General features: G+C 47.0%; 1 protein-coding gene across 2 annotated transcripts in view; it reads left to right on the top strand.

The window, feature by feature from the left end:
• LOC142573178 (alkaline phosphatase-like) overlaps positions 1-21752 on the top strand; it is a 192742-nt gene that overhangs the window by 146525 nt on the left and 24465 nt on the right. For both annotated transcript variants that reach the window (XM_075682750.1, XM_075682749.1), the window contains exon 4: positions 17893-18085. In XM_075682750.1, coding sequence (XP_075538865.1) covers positions 17893-18085 — 193 coding nt within the window. The remainder of the gene's footprint in view (positions 1-17892; positions 18086-21752) is intronic.

The following is a 21752-nucleotide window of genomic DNA, read 5'->3' as shown; positions in this document are numbered from 1 at the left end:
TCGGAAGATGACCTTCTCGAACTTAGTGAAAGTGAATTACTAGAAAGATGGCAAGAACAGAACGTTGTCAAGGTGCAAAAGATTAAAATAAGACGAGATGACAAAGAAATACCAACTAGGCATATAATTACAACTTTTAGAACCAGCATTCTTCCTGAATCAGTCGAGAACGGTTACTGCAAGTTACGTGTCAGACCATACATTCCAAAGCCGCGTCGATGTTTTAAGTGTCAGCGTTTTGGGCACGGGCCACAAACCTGCAGAGGGCGTGCTACTTGTGCCAAGTGCAGCTCCATTGAACACTCTTCTGATGTTTGCAGTTCGGCAACCCACTGTGCCAACTGTGAAGGAGACCACCCTGCTTACTCGCGATCCTGCCCGTCGTGAAAAAAACGAAAAACAAATAATAGAACTCAAGGTGAAACTAAATCTGACTTTCCCAGAGGCACGCAAGCGTTTCTATTCCAACAATCAGTCCAGTCCTTCCTACACCGGTGTGGCGCACCGGGGGGCTGCACCACATCATGCGGCGGCCGCCCAAGTCACACACAGAGTGACGGCGGTCACGCCATCAGCCCCCCTGACTGGAACAGCCAGCGCTGTTCCGGCCCCCGCAAAGGAGGGCCAGCAGACCTTCGGGCCTGTTGGACCCAGGGCCACTGCCCGTGCAGATCGGCCCAACATTCCCACGAAAATGCCCGCTGCGTGGGCAGTATCCACCGCCTCAGACGAAGTGACGGATACGAGCACAACTTCGGCGTCTCAGGCGCCCAAGGAATGGCGTAGCTCCCTCGAGCGCGCCAGGAAGAAATCAAAGTCCCGTACCACGGGGCCTGGAAAGGTCTCGTGAGCTAATCTGATCTACATCTCTTAGACACACAGCACAAAACACATACATTTTGGATACACAGACAATACAATGGAGTGTCAGGTGTTTACTCCACAACCTAGACGACATTAAGGAACTCCTAAATAAGTGCAATCCAAAGGTGATGTGTGTCCAAGAAACGCATCTTAATCCTTCACGCACGAACTTTCTCCGGCAGTATGCCATTTACCGAAAAGACCACAACGACGCCCTTGCCTCGTCTGGTGGTGTGGCAACAATTGTAGATAAGGGTGTTGCTTGCCGGCAATTACAGCTTAAAACGCCCCTAGAGGCAGTTGCAGTCCGTGCGATACTGTTTAATCAACTGGTAACAATTTCCTCACTATACATCCCCCCGAACTAGCATCTTTCAAAAACAGAATTTCAAACCTTTATTAATAAACTGCCGGAACCTTACATCGTCGTAGGAGATGTTAATGCACACAACGCCCCTTTGAAGGTTGTCGTTGTGATGCCAGGGAACACTTAGTAGAAAGCTTCCTCTTCACTACAGGTGCATGTTTACTTAATAATAAAGAGCCTACATTATATAGCGTGGCAAACAAAACATTTTCATCGATTGATTTAAGCATTGCATCTGGTACGCTCGTACCGTATCTAGAGCAGAACATGCCTAAAATACATATGGGAGCGACCATTTTCCTATTATCATAAAATCAACAAAATGTGATAAATGCTCTCCATGCGTCCCCCCACCGGAATGTCGAGACAGCCGACTGGAACCGTTATAAAGAACTCACCCGCATGACCTGGGAAGACATGTCTACACTTCCTACTGGTGATGCAGTGGCATATCTGACAGCTTTTATTCTTCATGCGACGTCGCTATGTGTTCCTGAATCAGATGGATCGCCTTCCAAACGACGTGTTCCCTGGTGGAATGCGGAATGTAAGGAAGCTCTTAGAAACCAAAATAAGGCTTGGAGTCACCTTCGCGGATCTCCAACTGCCGACTATCTGATCAAGTTCAAGAAAATAAAGTCACTAGGTAGAAGAACACGCCACCGTGCTAAACGGGAAAGTTTGGAAAAGTACATCAGTAGCATCAATTCATTTACAGATGAACGGAAAGCCTGGAATAGGGTGAACAAAATAAAAGGCCGCGAAACCCATCCTCTACCACACACAAGTGTGGTAGAGGATGTCTCCTTGTGTATCCTTGTGTGTAAACACACAAGGAGACACTGTTGAGGACCAAGCTGATTTTTTAGGGGCACATTTTCAGTACATTGTCAGTTCATCCTATTGCTTTGATACATTCCTAAGATATCAGCGACAAGCGGAACGACAGCCTCTGCATCACAAAGGAAATAAAAATGAACCTTACAATTGACCATTAAACACGGTCGAATTTCGGGCTGCACTGATCTGTTGCAATAAATCGGCTCCTGGAGACGATCGAATGGCTTATGCGATGATCGAATACCTACATGCCGAAACACGCAAGACACTAATATCACTTTCTAATGCCATATTCTCTGCCAGTTACATTCCATCTGCCTGGAAGCAAGCAGTCTTAATTCATATTCTCAAAGAGGGCAAGGATCCGACTTCGGCCAGCAGCTACAGGCCTATAGCCCTGACAAGCTACCTATGAAAACTCTTTGAGAAAATGGTAAACAGACGCCTAATTCATTACCTTTAAAGCAACAATATACTAGACCCCTTGCAGTGTGGTTTTAGGGAGGGTAGATCTACGACAGATCACCTTGTCTGCATGGAGGCGAATATACGAGATGCCTTCGTGCACAAGCAGCTTTTATTGGCGGTATTTTTAGATATGGAGAAGGCATACGACACAACTTGGCGTTATGGAATTCTTCGTGATCTGGCTGGTATAGGTGTCAGAGGCAATCTCTTGAACCTTCTTGAACCTAATTCAAAGCTACCTCTCTAATCGTACGTTCCGTGTGATGGTTGGTAAAGTGCTATCTTGTCCATTTACACAGGAAAGAGGTGTGCCACACGGTGGTGTGCTGCGGTGCACCCTATTCATCGTAAAAATAAATTCCCTCTGTAGGGTCATACCACGAATAATATTTTATTCAGTGTATGTGGATGACGTACCGATATGATTTAAATAATGCAATATTTCTATCTGTGAGTGACTTGTACAGCTTGGCCTAAACAAAATATCTAAGGGGATGGATTTAAGTTAAACCCCCCAAAAAGTACCTGCGTTCTATTCTCTAAAAATAGAGGTATATTTCCTGACCCTTGCTGTACATCTTAGTGGACAGCCGCTATCTGTCAGCCACGAGCATAAATTTTTAGGAATCATCTTAGACTCGAGACTAACATTTGTCTCTCACCTTAGGTATCTGAGAGCGAGATGTCTGAAGACAATGAATTTACTGAAGCTCTTGTCCCGCACATCTTGGTGAAGTGACAGGAGATTACTTTTGAGCCTCTGCAAAAGCCTTATAGGTCCCGCCTCGACTATAGAGCTATAGTATACAGATCTGCTGCGCCTAGTGCTTTGAAATGCTAGATCTCATTCACCACTTCAGTATATGCCTGGCTAGAGGCGCTTTTAGGACAAGTCCCATAGAAAGCCTGTATTTGGATTGTAATGAATGGTCATTACATCTACAAATGATATATAACTTTTTCCTATGCTCTCAAGGTTAAATCAGACATACAGCATCAATGTCACTCATCTATTCGTGACGTGTCTACTGCCCGGCTATTTCGTAGCAGCCATTAGGGCTCCGTTGAACCTTCGTTTGACAGCACTGGCAGAAGAAACAGGCGTTGTAGTGCCTGAGAATGTCCTAATGGCACCCACTCGGCTGCTGCCACCGTGAGAATGGCAGGCCACTGAATGCGTCATCTCTTTCGTAGAAATATCTAAGAGGGCTCCGGAAGTACATATGCAATTCCATTTTCGCGAACTTCAGGAGAAGTACTCCTGTACAGAATACTACACAGATGCTTCCAAGTCCTCTAATGCAGTTTCCTACGCAGCTCTGGGACCTTCATTATCAGTATCCGGGGCACAAAATCCATACAAAAGTATCTTAATAAGCGAAGCTTTCTGTGTTGTTTGCTTTGATTCATGATAGTTAGCGGTAATGCTGACTGCAAATGTATAATTTCTTCAAAGTATAGTGCAATGCGAGAGCATTGAGTTGATGGCAAACGCCACCTTGCGTGCACTGCTGATATTTGTCAGCGTAGTACACAACATACAGCGAACCGTGTTGGCTTCAGGTGTTCTTGTGCGCCATTGTTTATAACTTATGAGAGGGTTGAGCATTGACATTATTTCACATGGCACATCGCATCGTGGAAGACTTGTTTGCAGAATTATGCGGCTCTACCTGCAAAAGCACAATCGGATTATGAGGCACGTTGTAGTGGCGTACTCCGGATTAACTTTCATACACTGATGTTCTTTAACGTGCTCCAAAATAAAAGTGCATGACCGTTTTCGTATTTCGGTCCCGTCAAAATCCGGCTCCCGCCACGGAGGTCGAACCCGCGACCTCGAGCAATGCCACAGCCATCAAGCTACCGAGGCGGGCACATAAGTGCTGATATGACGTGCGACCACTTCAATAGTGCTTCACTAGGGGATTAATTACGGCATTGCGTCTGCTCGCCGTGCGTCAGTTGTGCACTTGACAAATTTGCATGACGTTTATATTTGAGAAATAGAAGAAACGTACAGTACAGTGCCTTCAGTTTCCCTGCAACCGCTGTCGTGTCTACAGTAGTAGAGTTTCGTTATCTTCTCTCATCGCCTTTTCCCTGTCCCATCCTTCCCCTCCTGTATGAGAACTGCGTGCGAAGAATGGCAAGGCGAGAATACACTCGTTTCTCTAATACCTCGCTTCTACTCATTTTCTGCCTCTTCTCCCTGCCCCATCTCTACCATACTATCTACCGCTCTCCAGGGCTCGCATGTTGGATATAGGTAAGCGCTGCAGTTTCTGCAATGCTTTTGCGGGGGGGTCACGGATAATTACAGCTATCAAGAGGTTACATAATATGACGACACCCAGGGAGCTCCAGAGAGCACTGTCCACATGTGACGTGATGGAAAAGTCCAAACGAGTTTGTTGCGCCGTCTTTCCTATCTTCCACGCTCCTTCCACGTATATGCACGCTCTGAACCTCCCTCCAACACGGCGTGCAAGACAGCAACAGCACCAGTGGAAAAGTTGGAGGAAAAAGACAAGAAAGCTTCACTTAAAAGAAGTCTGTATTTGTTGGCGTACAGTGGCGTGTTGTCGTGGCGTCATCGCGTCCTTTGCGGGATTTCTAAGCTGCGAGAGCCAAATGTCCGAATTGTCCACGATACTTTCTGCCTTCAGGAACAACGTTATCCTGTTGCCAAGACGCTAATGGTCTATCCAGTTTACAACAGACCTGCAACAGACCTCCACAGCTATAGTGTGCAGGTACTTCAAGAGTATAACTTGTTTTGGAATTATAATCGCTAATAATGTTGTATTCTTGCTAACATTGTCATATGTAAACTACACAGAATGCTCAGGCACCCTCTTATGAAACTCTTTTAATTTTCGCCGGATTACGCCCGCCATTGCGATGCAAATAAATGTAACCGGAAGTCATCTTCTCAGAAATAAACGCTACATGAAACGCTGACGCCATGCTGAACAATTGAATTAGCGCCGTAGTGCTCGATCTTTTGATGCCCCTATTAGCAAGCTTATCGTGTTTTTTTTGCGTTTCTATTATTTTGTTTTTTTGGGGGGGTTGTGATCGGGGTACCGTAGAAACGTCCCTCGGACGTCTCTGATGTGCTCGTTTTTATTCTCAAACGCCCACCGTAAGCTTTCATCGCCGCAACTCCATGATCTCCTGGTGGCAGGCCACAATGGAGTGTCGCGCAAGTATGGCCGGGCTCATTAACTTAGGTTGGCATATACTATTTTGTGCATCATACTTCACCACATTCATTTTTCAAACTATGTCAGAGCTCGAAAAGGACATCGAACTCACTTGTCCCCTTTCCTCTGTATTTCCGCAAAGTGTATCCATCGCTCTGTTTACCAAATACGCCCAACGGTAGGTTACCACTGAAGCCTTTCTGGCGACCTTAGCAACTGAAGTCGGAGGCTTTCTTCAACACGGCGTTGACATGCAGTATGGCTATCGACAAGTAATTTTTTCGGCCTACGCTCACCGCTTTCTCTCCAGTTTCAACTCTTACGTTACGTGCTCGTGCTAGACACAACACAAAGACGCAACGACCTCAGTGATGTATCAATTACACGCTAGTTCACATGCTGTCCACGTACATTTCCGCTGATCACCGGGATAGGAGCGTGACCCTGTCTTTGGTGACATCATCGATATACAGCCTCGTTCCACAAAACCGCTCCTTATTTATAACTCTTTTTGTCGACAGGAACATACTGTATTTCCTTTGAATATACTTTCGGCTTAGGGTGTGACCTTGCGAGCCCGCTTATTCTGTTACGCTGACCGTTGTCCTCAGGCGGCCGCCTCATTCTGAGCTTGGTCGTCACCAGAGAGAGCAGGAGGCTGTCTCCACAAACAAGCCACCGGGATTCGAGTTCATGTATTTCCAGCATTCTGCATTTGGGAGCTACCGTTGCGCTTCCCATCCCCTCAGCACGTTCGGTTTATCTGCCTTCCCACTTGTCGTTTTCATCACAGACGCAGGCAGAACGGACGCAGAAATGAAAAAAAAAGTAAATATTGTTTGAGTTGCTAGGTGACACTTAGCCTTGACTTTGGCTGGCTATTTTCATTGGAGTGTATGTAGGCTTGCGGCCGCGTGAAGGTCGTCGCCTTAGCTTTATTGGAAATTTGCTTTCACTAAAGGGGGGGGGGGGGGACTCTTTCGGTTAAAACTGAAACGATGGACAAAAATGTGACCTACCTTTGTATTTTTTTCTTGTTTTCTGGGTTTAAATCAACGCCGCTCGTTCCTAACTTTAAAGCAGCAACAGCTCCATCATCAGAGACTTGAACGCTCATTTAGAGATATAGTGATTTTTTTTTTCAAGAAATCCGTTACCATATTTTGAGGTCATCTCGCTGCCAATACGGGCCGGCACCACGTATCGACAAAAGGGCATCGCACTGCCGATGCAGGCGGCAGGTTACTAAATGATAAAAATAGAAAACATGACTGTTTTTCAGTTCTCGACAATATTATACACATAACACAAGGCTCCCGCCGCCATGACACATTTTTTTCCTCAACAGCGACACACAACGGCGGACTGATATACTTACTAAAGGGGCTTAATTTTATCTTTCATCGCGGAACAGCAAGTGCGGGGAGCGCCACGCGTATACCGCGGCAACTTACTGTAGCCGCGCTCTTTTTCCTCTAGCAAAATATCCGCCGGCAGCTTCACGATCTCCCGTAGGCGGTGGCTGGGACTGGCAATCCAGAAGTTGAAGTATATAACCTTCTTGCATAGAAATGACAGCATGGTTCATAATAGATTGTTGGCTTGGATATGTTTGGCACGAGGCTCAAGACGGCACGCTTTCCTCTAATGACTTAGTGGTTATGGACTTAGTGGTCGTCTCAGTGGTCGCGGGATCGAATGCCGGCCACGGCGGCCGCATTTCGATGGGGGCGAAATGCGAAAACCCCCGTGTACTTAGATTTAGGTGCACGCTAAAGAACTCCAGATAGTCCAAATTTCCGGAGTCCCCCACTACGGCGTGCCTCATAATCAGAAATTGGTTTTGGCACGTATAACCCCGTAATTATTTTTTTTCTTCTAACGCGTTATGTTTGCGTTCGCGCCTTTGTCTTGAAGGACGCGCGCAGTAACATGCTGCAAATGTGCTTGCGTTGAGCATATGTAAGGCGAGAAACGCTGTTGTAAACTGTCTGCTCTCTAACTTGTGCAGTAAACCAATGCTTATGGTTTACCCGCAAGAGTCACGAGTATGGCCACCGATGGTGTATACGAGAAGGAGGAAATGATTCTGGCTCCTCTTGCTGCGAAAAGTCACAGTTCGTCATGTTTTCGCAGAATATTCGCCCCTTCACGACGCTGCTTAGAGCTGAGTGAATTTTTGACTGGAATAGTTTACTGCTAATAAGCTAGTGCGTCAGTGAACAACGGATAGCTTGCGATACGGTATCAGTACGTTCTTCTTGATGCAGATAGATTAACGGACTCCATGGTAGCGTCAATCGTTTCGTCGGTGATAGGGAAGCGAACGACTGAAGCACAGGTTGCAAATAACGGAGGCACAACTGTATCCCTGTACACACAAATCACTTTTGTGATTCAGGGGCTTTCATAAATGCAGCCGAAAAGCTCGTACATACACTACTTTCTCCCCTTCTGCAGTCGGCAGTGGCACCACATAGTTTAAAAAAAAACAGGGCCCAGGATTACGTTATGCGGGAAACGAAGCAGAACAGGAAACTCTGCGTTAAATATTTGACCGCCAAGGTGACGTCCATATTGCACACCTAGAGATCATGCAAAAACTCCCCACTCATTCCTCGAAACGTATCGGTATGGTCTCAGCGAAACATCACTTTTCGTCGTAGGAGGCTTTTAAATACAAGACTCATCGCTGAAGCAGTCTCTCCCGTGTCCGCTCAGGCCATTGTTGAATCTCCGTCAGTTAGTACAGGTACCATATTTTAAAACATTCATATGGGTGGAGGTATTTCTGTCGACATCGAAGATTGTCCTGCGACCTCACCTCTAACGGCCGCGCTGACTAGTTTTCCGGAGGTGGCGACGGGTAGCGACGCCGCGGAGACAGTGACCGGCTAGTGACAGGTGCTAGTGAGGAACACTTCCTGGGTATGTGCGTGAAGGCGAGTATGTTTCAGCAAGTACATTGTGGTACCGCCTAGACATCGTCGAGCGGTCGAACCTCGGTGGTTGGCGGCGATTGCAGTCCCTGGAAGTGTGACCTAAATAGCCGCAGCTTTAACGCACGGGTAAACGACGATCGATGAACTGCTCCTCGAAGCGCTCAGCAGTGGGGGGTCGTGTAGTAAGGTAATTTGGCCGACCGTGCCGCATAGGAGGAGCGTTCGCACTACGTGCAAACCTGCCGGGGCAAAGGCGTTCTCCATGCCGTTCATCGGGCGGCATGGAGGGCGAACGCTCCTCCATGCCACGAAACACACGGTGTTCCAAGCGCCGTCTGTTGCGGGGAATATTCAGAAGGTGTTTGGATGACGCTGCACGCAAGCACTTCGGTTCGCAACAGTTCTTCGCGCACGATCTGCCGTATAGTAGACGAAAGGTCGGCGGACGGGCTCTGATAGCGCTGGCAACGGTTGTCACATTTGCCAGTCGTCCAAATTTTGGCGCATTGGGTTTGTCTTCAGCGTCTCAAATGTACGGCATTGACGTACGACATCTGAGACGGAATCAACGTTTTCCCTGCGTACATGGAAATTGTGGATATCTTCTGCAATTCGTTTGGGATGTCCGACTTGGACTTCCTCAGACATCTATGAATTGAATATTTTGCACGATTTGAGGATCTCCTCTATCTCATCTGCAAGTTTCTCCAGGAGCTTGAGCTCTTTGAACTAGTGTACGCTCCGCGCGCTTCTGTTTGGCATAGGAGTCGCCGAAATACTTAATTTCCTCAATGAAGCGCTCCCATCTTGTTTCGGAGTCTTCCTGATTTTAACCACCTAAACTCTTTGTCTCACTCAGGAACAGTACGACATATTCAAGCTGAGTGACAGAGTCCCAACGGTTTCAGCGGCTCACCCTGGCGTAGTGCATCAGCCACTCGTCGACATCTGCGCCCGCTTTTCCTGCGAACAAGCGTGGTTCCATGTTTTTCTGTACAGGTACAACCGGCATTGATCCATGAGCCGGTATTCCTGGCGCCGGTTTTTGTCCACCTCTGACCTGAGACAAGGTGGTAGTTTCGGTGAAGTTCTATAAGTTGTGACTGCGTGGTACCTTGTGTCCTACCCCGTGTCTCCAAAACTTTGTTACGCTCACGAAAGGCGTTTATTAAGAGGTCCAGCAGAGTTAGTCGCGACTGCGTTGAGCAGCTGATAGCCTATCGAGATTCAGCTAGCGAGCCACACGTCATCTCCTCCTTTTCGCCTGTCTTGGATGCCCCACATCCTGTGCAGGCGTTAACCAGGCACAGACGTGAGAGTGTCACAATATATGTGATTTTGACGATCTTTGCGACAGTCAAGGGGACGATGTCGGAATCACGACTCCTTGATCTAGAAAGGTTTTGCTTCCTCGCGAATTCAGTGTATTGGCTGGGGCAAGATGTTTTTCAACGGCTTGAAACAAACGCGTGGTAATTAGATTGGCCCATGGTTCCCAGTGCTATTCTTGCCCCCCGGTTGGTGCACTAGAAGCACTCTAGTGTGGGAGTGGGGGAGGCTATTGTATAGCAACCGCTTTTTGCTGGGATACTGAGGTTTCAAATACAACTTTTCTGCGGAGGGGACTACCCATTGCCCATGTCAGCAGATAAGGCGTTTACATGCCATTTGATAAGGTTAGCGGATCTTTTAAAGCGAAGCTTTCGATGCCTCACCGATTCGTCCCTGAGCGCCGACAACACACTGTAGGAAAGCCAACTTCCACATTTGCGTAGAACACTACAGTTTACGTTCGCCGCACCGCACCAGCGTGGTCTGGCCGGCTTGTGAATGCTTGATAACGGCGCGAATCGACGAGTTCAGCAAGAGCAGCGCATGGGCACAAAGTTCACCGGTAGCGCAAGTTGCGTCTGCTAGGCATAACACTTCCCCTGTCGGGAATAACTGAGTTTTCCTGCTTATCGAAGACAGCAAGTGCGCATGAACACGGGCTCTTATTACGATTTGAAAAAAAAAACAAAGCCCCTTTCTTAAAGAAAGGAGGTGGAACGCCACGCTACTCAGACGACCTGTATATACTTGCTTCGTGTTACGCCGTCACGCAATGAATTTCCGGCCATGGCTAGGTCGCGGGTGCAGCGCATGGCAGGAGAAAAGGCTGCCGTACGCGAACGTAAGCGCGAGCGCGATGCTGCCCGTAAGTCCGATGCCGTGTAGCGGCAGCGGCATGTAGAAACCATGTGGGAGACGCTTGGGCATTCGAGGTGCCTGCTGGTCCTGTGATCGTCAGCGTGTGCATCAGAACGAACACGGCTCCTTGTGACACGGAAACGTTCCTGGCAGAAACGATGAAGACCTTAAATCGACGTAGTACGCCGATTCTCGTGGGCGGTGACTATAACATCCATGTGGCGAAAGAACACGGCAAATGGATCGAGAGTTGCGTGCTAGATCGCTACTCGTTGAAAGTGAACACGCTGCACAGACCCACGAAGCAACACCATTCCTGCATTGATCTCACCTTTGCAAGCAGGCTGTGTCACGTTACGATGGTATAGCCTCTCACTGCCCAACACAGCGATCACAAGGCAATACTGTGCAAGTGTAGAGTCGCCCGTGAAAGTGTGAGTCGGTACATGTAATCAACGGCTACATGATCTAAAATAAAGGTATGAAATTTAACGAAATGTGTCTCGTTAAACTTCAATTTTCAAAAAATACAATCCTAAACAAGCAATCAAATCGAATATGCATAACCACGGGTCGCTCAGGATTTCTTAGGTTCGTTGCGTGGTCGTTGGCTTTGCACTTTGATTCAGTTTGCATGGGAGGATAGCTTCGCATTCAACCATCTTTGTTTAAGAATTTTTGTTGTCTAAGATTAGTCATAGTAGTGCCCACTACCCTTTGTCTCCGCGTTAGGCCTTGTCTTATATTGATCAAACCGTTGATTAAACCTTTGTGAGGTGCTTGTAACACGTTTAGCCTGCGCTCGCTAGGTCTACCGATACTGATGTACTGCTACGTAGAAATCAATGAGCAATCAAAGAATTAAATTAGGAGCCAATAAATTACGCTTTTCCATCGATGGGTCGCAAGTGGTGTTGGCAGCGTGCAGATGTTCCGCATCACCTGGGCTGGGGTTACATACATGGCTCTGGGTAACCTCGTTCAATAGCCCGCTGTTACGGTTTCGTTCAGGGAGCAAGCCTAATTTCAAGAGTGAGAGACGCCTTCTACTGCAATAAGGAAGGAAGAGTGACAAGCACGGCACCAATCATCCATTTAAAGACAAAAATTCACGCAGAAGCTCCCCTGGGAGTTGTCTAGGTATGCATAACCAACCTGCCACTTGCTCATCTCCACTCCATGCAGTCCTGTCATTATCAATGTTATGACACTTGACCCGACAAGTATAAAGCTTTTCAGCCGTAATTAGTCATTATCAACCTTATCGGCCTAGATCCGGCCATTATCAGCCCTCATCGATTGTAATAAACCTAATCATCTCGATCGGACCCTTATCCATTATCGGTCGGTATCTATCTTAGTGCAATCAATCTGATGCTTATCAACCCTTACCTGCCCTTATAAACCTTGCCAGACATGATCTGACCCTTATTTATTATCGGCCCTCACCAACCTCATCGGACTTGATCCGACCCTGATCATCCGTTATCGGTGCTTATTAACATTGTCAGAATCGATCCGATCATTACAAGCCCTTATCGCTCTTTAGCACCTTATCTATCCACGTCGAACCACTATCAACCGTGATGAGACTCTGTAACCCCTCCTCACTCCGTACCGTGCTTATCAAGTCATTGACTGCTTGTCTGTCTGTGCTGCGCAACGTAAAGCCCATGAGCCCCCATAGATCGGTGGCATTTTGGCCGGTGAAGGAAGGCCAGAACGAAGACGCATCCCGCCACCACCGAAACGCAATGGGGATGTAGCGTGTTTGGCATCAATTTTCGCAAAATCTGTATTTTTCTGATGTATACAATCTACCATGTCGGTTGTACATGTTGTTCTAGAGATGGCTTTTATTCCGCCACCACCAAATAATTCAACAAAGCCTTCATGGAAACAATGTTTGTACATCAATTTTTTATAGGGATTTCTCTTATGTCACGGCAGGCTTCCTCTTTGGGTAGGCATAGAAATGCGTATACGCATTTTATAACAACAATTACAAGCGCACAAAGCATTGGGCACACTAGAAGAAATAGATAAGCGTCTCTACAAAGCGTTCGTATTGCCCACGGTATAAAATATATACTCTATGTAGTACGAGGGCGAATCACAAAGTCTTTGCCCCTATTTTTTTCTTTTTTAGCCGAAGTACGGCTGTAAATACGAAGTCAACATATCCGTTCCCAGCGGTCGACCTTTCTTGGATCGGCCCGGCCTTATCTGCCGGTAACGCCGCGGCACGGCGCTGCTATCAGTTGTTGAAGACAACGGTTGGGCTTCACACGTCCACGGCGTAAGAGCAACGAAGTGTGATTCGTTTTCTATGGAGCAAAGGACAAATGCCCATCGAAATCCACAGGGAATTACAGCGCACTTACGGGGGATAGTGTCTCGCTTTGAGTAGTGTGAAGTGATGGTGTCGTCAGTCTGTCGTGAAGCCAAGACAGCCGTCCGACGGTGGTTCCGCAGTCAGCCGGACGAATTCTACCACATGGGCAATTCAAATGTAGTGCTGCGATGAGACAAAGGTCTGAACCAGTGTGGGGGCTACGTGGAAAAAATAGTGTAAGATACGTAGAATAGTACGTATATTTGTAACTACCTGCATGTACCTTATTTTGGCTAATAAAAAGTAGTGGCAAATACTTTCTGATTAGCCCTCGTATATATCTTACACTTTGGTGCCTCCAACGCTAACTCGCAGTTTGGCGTTCCACGAAGCTGACGTCACTGCGCCACTCCATGATTTGCACGAGATAAGACGGCAGGCGAGCTCCGGTAGACGTTTGTTCGTCGGCTGGGTGACGACAGTGGAATACGTGTATTTTAAAGGTCATCTCGTGCGTCGGCTCTCCACTGGCTCCCTCCTACAGTTCTTGGCGTCCCGAGCGTTGACGTCCCACCCAAGCTAACGCGTCTTCCTTGCTCCGCTTCTCAGCCCCGTCTGCCCCTGCTGACGTGTGCTGCTGTTTTTCTTCTCCACTGCACGTGCGGCACCGGCCACCTCGTGGTTCCACGCTCGAGCGCGTGTACTGCCACGTGCAAGGCTCGCTCCCGCAAATACGGTGTTCGACGGGATCCAGTTCTAGGCGTCTAATTGGCGTTAACGCACCGTGGTAGAGTGCATCTCATCACACCCATCATTCTCTTCTGGATGTGTGCAATAATCCATGGCGAGATGGAGTGGTTCCTCCTCCACGGATTTCAAGCCGCTTCGTCCGGTTGCTCAAAACACTCAAATCACTCTTTGACGCGGCATCTTATCGTCTCATTGCACTGGTCAGTTGTCTACGAAAGGTGATGGAGAGATGGTGCTGGTCCGTCTGGAGTGACATCAACATTACGCCGTATGTCTTAACGCTATGACAGGCTTCCGACGCGGACATTCTTTAGACAGCGTTACTGACCTCGTCTTGTCCATCAAACATAAAAAAGCCTAAGGAGATTGTCAGAGGCGCTCTTCCCGGGCGATAAAGGCGCTCTAACAACGTAACATATCCAGCCATCATATGCACCTTGGGCGACGTCGGCCCAGGTGGTCTTGTTATTGGTGAACATTCCGCTACTTGAAGGGCAGGTAACTAACTATTTGTGCAAACATAGGATGCTGCGACATCACAGGATATGAAGTAGTGTGGAGTACCAGAAGGCGGTGTCTTGGAGCCCCAAGCTAGTTCAGCTCGCGCTCATCAATCTGGTAGATTTCTTTCCGCAATCCGTTTATATTTCTATCTAGGACACCATATATATACATTTGGGCATCATGAGTGGCGCATCCCCAAGTGCGCTCACAACTCCAAAAAGTAGCCACATTATCTTCGAACACGGGTCTGCAGTTGTCTACGGAGAAGTCCCCTATGGCCGCTTTCACGCGCAAAGCAGTGAGACCGTATGCCGTCGGACAAATGAACAGCCACCCACTTCGATGAAGACGCACCGCACTTAAGCCAGCAAAGACACCAAAAGACGACATAGGGGAAATTACTTGTACTTACCAATTGAATTAAATAAATGATAAATTGATGGAAATGAAAGTGGATGAAAAACAACTGCCCGCATTATTTTTTAATTCAATTATTAAGTGCAAGTCATTTCCCCTCTGTTTTTCTTGGTGTCCTTGTTTTTTGGCTGAAACGCTATCACGACTTGTCCTTGAGCCCACAAGTCTCCAACCAGAAATGGAAAAGCTAGTCATAGCCACTAATGTCCTCTCTTTTCTCGCCGGAAAGTCTGGGGTGCGTCTGTGATAGCGATGCTGTAACTCTCGAACACACTGTTCCTGGGTCTTCTACGCTATAGCTTGCCTGTATTGGATGGGACTGGTAGGACCAACTTCCATGCCCTTCAGTCTGTACAAGGCACGCCGGAGCTCTGCGAATATGTATTGGCCTTCCCATGTGTGCATCCACGGCGACACCAGTAGCCATCGCGCATGACTACCCCATCAATACGTACATTCAAGTCGACGCTTTAAAGATGCACATCAGGCCCTTCACCCGGCCCCCCACCGCATGATCTCGCCTCCATTTCTGCCTCTAGACCGCTTTCAGTTTTTAGCAGAATCATTGCTGCCAAATGCATAAATCGTCGAATTTCAAGCCTGCAGCACGACGATCCCTAGGTCTGTAGCAGATGTCATCCGTCGCCCTAAAAAAAAGCATATTTTTATTCCTGCATGAGAAGCACAGTGAACACCTCCACGTTCCCATAGAGGGTTCCGTTTCCTTCAAAAGATCAGCTGGAGCTGCGGTAATTGCTGTGAGGTCTCTCATCGTCCAATTCAAGACGTCTCAATTACATCATCGATGGCTACACAACTCACAGCTAGCCGTACTGCAAGGCAGCTCTCCAATGTCAGCTGTGCCCGTTCAATCACGGACTAGCGAGGAGCTATTCGGACATTCTTCCTACCTAGGCATCCATGTAGGTATCCATGTATCCATCTAGGTATCCATGTCAGGGATCGCCCCTCTAAAGCTTGCGACGCTGAATTCAGACGCTGTGAAGTGCTGAAGAAACACAATGACCAGCTGGTTCGGCAGATGATTGAGGCAGCCGAGATTACCAGACTTCGGGACCAATGCGTTAGCACGCCGTCCGTGCTACTGGCAAAAAAAATGAACTTGAGGTTTTGAAAGTACAACCACTTTCTTGAGTGAAAAAAAGAAAAGAGTGCATGTTTCACATGATGTGGGATCACGTGACTGCGACACGTGTGGGCAATTGTATAATAAGCCGTGTTTCTTTAAAATGAACGTTGTTGAAAGTCAGCGCTGGTGGTGTCGTCTTCTCGTCTCGTGTCTCGTCTACGTTTTGCGCTGTTAACACCAGGATGGAAAACCAACAAGCTCAAACTGCTATTCTATCGGACATTTTGCTACATTACAATCACGCAAGGGGCACAACATCGCTTATCCTTCATTGAATACCTGGTCACAGCGGAATCTCTGGTAACGACAGTGATGATGACGCTCCCCGATCAGCCCACGGCAATGTACATTGTACACCAGTGCAATTGTCGAGAGCAGACCCAGCCTCTAGGTTTCAGTCTATCACGTGCAAGCTCACACTGACACTGTGGAACGCAAGTGGATTTACCAGCGCAAGTCTTCACAGATTGGATCGACGTTTGCAATTCTGTTTTTCCGCAGGGAAACCACGAGCAAAAGCAACACTTCCGTTGTGCCTGTGTCTCGGTGTGGCATTGACGTATGCATATTCCTTTCGCAATGCAGGAACCGACAGCTCCGCTTGCGACACCTGCAGTTGGGAGGAGGCCATAAATCACCTCCTCTGTGATTGTCCCCGTTACAGTGTGGAAAAAAAGTGGTCGCGACGGCACTCGAAAAGCTGGACAATCGCCTCTTAACGGAGGAAAAAGTCATAGGACAGCGGCCTAGACAGATTTCGGCACTCAAGACCTTAAATGCATTGCTCATATTCCTAAAAAGTTGTGAACTGTGCAACTGACTTTGAAAGTTGTGCGTTTCATCGCGTTATTGTGTATCTTCTCTCTTTATTTTTGTTTCCTTCTGTCACCTTTATTCCTTGTACCCATTTCCCCAGCAAAGTGAATCCAGTCGGTGCTTAGACTGAATAACATTCCTGCCTTTCTCTGCCTATTTTTTCTCCTCCCTCTTTCTGGCTTATGTGTCGCACAAATACAGCGATCTACTCTTTTCTAAGGCACAAGCTGAGACTTCTACGAAGCAAATATCTTCTCCGTAAGACGTTCGGTTGTCGAATCGCAGGAATGTGGTTGTCTCCGCGTAAACTTCGTCTTTCATAGATATTTTGTGCCATTTCTTGTCTTGTGCGACACCGATTTGCAGCTGGGAAGATGACGAGAGGAGGCTGAAATAGGGTGCACAACGAATTGCTGTCTTTATGTTGTCTACATTGCAGTTCTCTCCGCTGACTGGAACGAGTGTCACTCTTTGGTGAATAAGAGCAATGCGCGACGAGTTCAGTGATTAGTCAGGTGTAATGCTATTCAAAGCAGTGGTGTAGTTATGAATTCTTTTCGGGGGGGGCGGGGGTTCTTGACTGGTTTGAGTCCCTGAATCAAAGATGGGAATGAAAAAAAGCGAATGCAAGTAGAAAAGCCGACAGCGCGAAGAATAATTAAATGAGTACCTTTGTAGAGAAGATGCAGACAAGATGCGCACAAAAAGAAACACATGACTCGAGGTCATCAAGGATGGTGAGCTGAAGCCGACAGATGAATAAACAGCGGCATAATTTGGTGAATTGATGGCCCGCCTAATGTCTATTCTTCAATGGTTCAGGGTATTACGTGCATATGACATTATTCAGCCTGCATCGGGCTCTTTCTGTCTCTCTCACGCTGTGCAGTGAAATATGACACGCCAACACGCACAAGATTCCCGCAGTATTCTTTTTATGAAACCGCATCGACTGCCCTAAAATCCGCAGAGATCGTTTTCTTGAGATTCCCTGCAACATTCTTGGTGAGCTTTCCGCGCTATTATCTTTCCCTTATCAGGTGATCCTTGGTGGTGGAAGGAAGATGTTCCGCGCCACCCAGGACGAGGAAGGCAAAGATGGCGTGCGCAAGGATGGCAAAGACCTGATCAAAGAATGGCAGGAGGCAAGGTCCAAGATGGGCAACGCCAGCTACGTGTGGAACCGGCAGCAGCTGCTCTCTGTCATGCCTGGAAAGACTGATTTCCTGCTCGGTGAGTACTGAGAACATACGTGACTCAGGCTTTTCTTAATTTTTTTTTTGCTATCTAAGCAGTTAAAGCATAAGATAACCTCATTCGAGAACCATAGTTATTAAAGCGGCTGTAAATAGGAATACAAGTTTAGGCTATATCAGTAAATCCTATTTAAGCGATACTAAAACAGACATTACCGCCCCAGGGCCATGTTTAAATAGGATATACTGCGTATAAGATTTGCGTATTACGGCGTATAGGAATAGGATTTGCGTCTTTAATAGGATTAAAGACGCAAATCCGAAATATAGGTGGTGAAGCTCCCCTTAAGAGGAAGCTTTAGCTCAGAGACGATTGCGACTTCCCTATTCAAATAGATGTAAAAAACAGAAATGCTCTTGAAGCAACCACGGGACCAATTTTGATTGCATTTGTTGCACTTGAGAAAGAAAATTAAATTCTAGCAATTATAGCAGAAGCTTGGTTTAAGACCCACAATCTTTGATAAAAAGTGCCGAAAGTTCGAACGGTACAGGAGGGCGAAGTTTATTAGTACTATTAACTCGGGCACTAAAAACAAATATCGCTCTCCTAGCCAAGCGGGAAATGTGATATAAGAATATGCAGTTGAGGTGAAATTTATAAAAGGTTGAGAAGGGTGTTTCAAAGGACCCAGTCAGTCCATTGAAAAGTTTAGAAGGGTGTATGATCAGGTGCAGTTTACATAATCGTGATATCGCTTTTTATTTCGTTTCTGAGTTTAGAGAATTGTGAACTGCATACTAGAGTACTTCTTTATAATTTTTCAGAAATAAAAACAAATATCCCCTAAATTGAAAATTCACTTCTTACAGGTATAATTTCCTTGCCCTTTTGAATGCCACACAATGTTAAAGATTAAGTGCAGTGGTTACTGAGAAGAACAATTTCTCTGTTCCCATGTTCTCAGCTAGAACTCGCCGAGCTAAAGTTTTCCTTTAAGTTCTGGCCCGAGGGCGCGCTGTCTCTCAATGAATTTTGACAGTGTTCGCGCCTGATTAACACTTTATCGGCATCGGAGAAGGAATGCGTTTACATCAAAACAGTCTGCATGCTCGAATTAGTTCGAAATTTGTGACAGCGCACTGATCTGCAGCCGGTCAAGTTTCCGAGCAACAAAAAAAAAGTTTGGACATAATTTTTTCGCCTACTAACCAACCTCTTTTTTCTTCGATTGAATGCAATTGTTCCTAGAATTAGCGTTCTTCTTTGGCGTATCTTAAATGTGTACTTCATAAACTCGTTGTAAGCCGCGCGACTCCGCGGCATTTGTGTCGAGGTGATCGAGCGACCTTATTATTTAACAGGGGGCAATGCAAGGACGGCTATGGACAAGTTGTCTAGCCATTGCTAAAGCGCCTAGTGCAGTAGGCGCAGAAGTCGCTGTTAAGCAGGTGCAGCGCACACAGCTTTTCTTGTCACTCCAAACCGTAACTATGCCAGAACAGAAACAGATCAGTTCCACGCAGCGACGTACCTAAAGACACTATACTGAGGATTCGGAGAGCAAGGATGCATTAATGCTGTTCTAAGGGGGAAAAAAAAGTAACAGCTCTGCGCGGCACAGTGACATCGTAAGCTGGAGCAGCGGCTCCATAGCCTCTCCACTTTCGACAGCACGCGCCGCGGGGTCTTCTCGGCGAAGCCTCTTCGCGTCGTTTTCACGAGAACGAACCCAACTGCCCGCTGCCCGTCAAGCTGCGACTTGTGCTGCTGCCTGCACAGCTGAGCCCGACGTTCTCTCGTTGCAGCCGCGCGCGTAGCATTACGATTCGGTTCTTCAGAAGCCTTTCGTACCTTTCGAGGAGGCGACATAACGCGTACCAAGTGGGGCACGTGTCACATTCCTTTACATGCACGATGCGAAGGAACTGCTACATGTCTTGGCAGCTGGTGGAATACAACGCTACTGCAAGCAAATATCGCGTGTATCGACGCCACGCGGCGCGCGCCTCACATCGCGGGGCAATTGGCAGGACACGACGCTGTTGCTGATGGTGATGCTTTATTGGCATCACCTACGAAACGGGCGGTAACAGTCATCTAACCTGCTTATTTATTCAGGTATCTTATACATATTTTCTATACAAGAATACTTGCATATACCCCTATTGATTTTTTTCTCGAAGCTTCTCTATCCGCGTTGCATCGCGAGCTATGTAACTGTTACATGGCGTGCCACCTGGCACAATAACATGCAACTGAAAGACGAAGTCCACATGTACCGACGCTATGTGTCGAGCATCTCACACCGAGTGACTCCTCACGTGGTAGGACGGAGGTATAGGACTTCTTTCCGCGGGAGATAACGAGCTCAGGGGTAGAGTAGCTGACTCCCGCGCAGGGGGCCCTGGTTCAATGCCGACGGCAACTGCGTATTTTTATCATTCCTGGCGATAGCTGCGACCGACACCGGTGGCGGCAGACATCACCAACTGAAACGGCTATTGCAATGAGCCCATAAGGCCTTACACTAAAAAAAAAATATCAGCAACGTAACAACCGAATCGGATCGGCCATAGATTCATATTAGAAAGTTCGGCCATGTGTTTTCCATGCCGCTCATTATGTCCCTTAGCAGCACGTACGCCTGGTGGACTAATACTACCCACTAGCCTCTCAAAACACCGCTCATCACTATGAGTACTACACAGTCCACGATTTGAATCCCATCCTCTGGCAGTGCATCTACTGCCGGTCTTTAGGTGTCGGACAAAATTGTTGCATTGCGCATGGCTCTCAAGTTCACCACAATTATCTAAGTAGGGCTTTTGCAACACCCTTGCAAACATTGTTAATAATTCATATAAAATACAAATAAATGTATCACATTTGTGCGCTTTTGATGTTCTGACAAACGCAGTTGACAGTATTGCGATATTTGTTATTGGTACACCGTTACGGATTTGTAAACTTCGTGCTGGTTTTTATTTATTTTTTTGTCTGATGGATTTCCGGCAATTTTTGTGAAATCAATCCGTCCCAAAATAAATCAATATTGTACTTGAAACATTCACTAGAATTCAGCTTTCCTTCTGAAATGCAACACATTTCATTGCTAGCGGTCAAGGGTGTGTCTCAGAAAAGCATTTCTGTATATTAAATGTATTTGTATAGGCGCCATTGCAGTTGGGCCCGAGCTAAACTTCTCTCTTAAGTATATTGATGTTCACGCTTAAGTTGCTGCACGTGCTCCTGCTGACGATAGTGGGATGACGTCCGTGGAATGACATGACGGCATGATGACGCCAGCATAAGGACGATAAAATGACGACTTTAACAGCGTTATATAAGCTAAGAATCCCTGGATCCGGACAGGCCGCCATTAGAATCTGAACCTGGCAACGTTTAACGTTAGAACATTGTTGAGTGAGGCGAGTCTAGCAGTGCTGTTAGAGGAATTAGAGAGGGCAGTAAATGGGATATAATAGGGCTGAGTGAAGTTAGGAGGCCAAAACAAGCATGTACAGTGCTAAAAAGCGGGCAAGTCCTGTGCTACCGGTGCTTAGCGGAGAGACGAGAACCAGGAGTCGGATTCCTGATTAATAAGAATATAGCTGGTAACATACGGGAATTCTATGGCATTAAAAAAACGGTGGCAGGACTTGATGTGAAACTTAATAAGAGGTACAAAATGAAGGTCGTA

Source organism: Dermacentor variabilis, chromosome 2 (genome assembly GCF_050947875.1).
Source record: "Dermacentor variabilis isolate Ectoservices chromosome 2, ASM5094787v1, whole genome shotgun sequence".
Lineage (NCBI taxonomy): Eukaryota > Metazoa > Arthropoda > Arachnida > Ixodida > Ixodidae > Dermacentor > Dermacentor variabilis.
The sequence above is the reverse complement of the archived record's forward strand: the minus strand, read 5'-3'. Positions and strand labels throughout refer to the sequence as shown.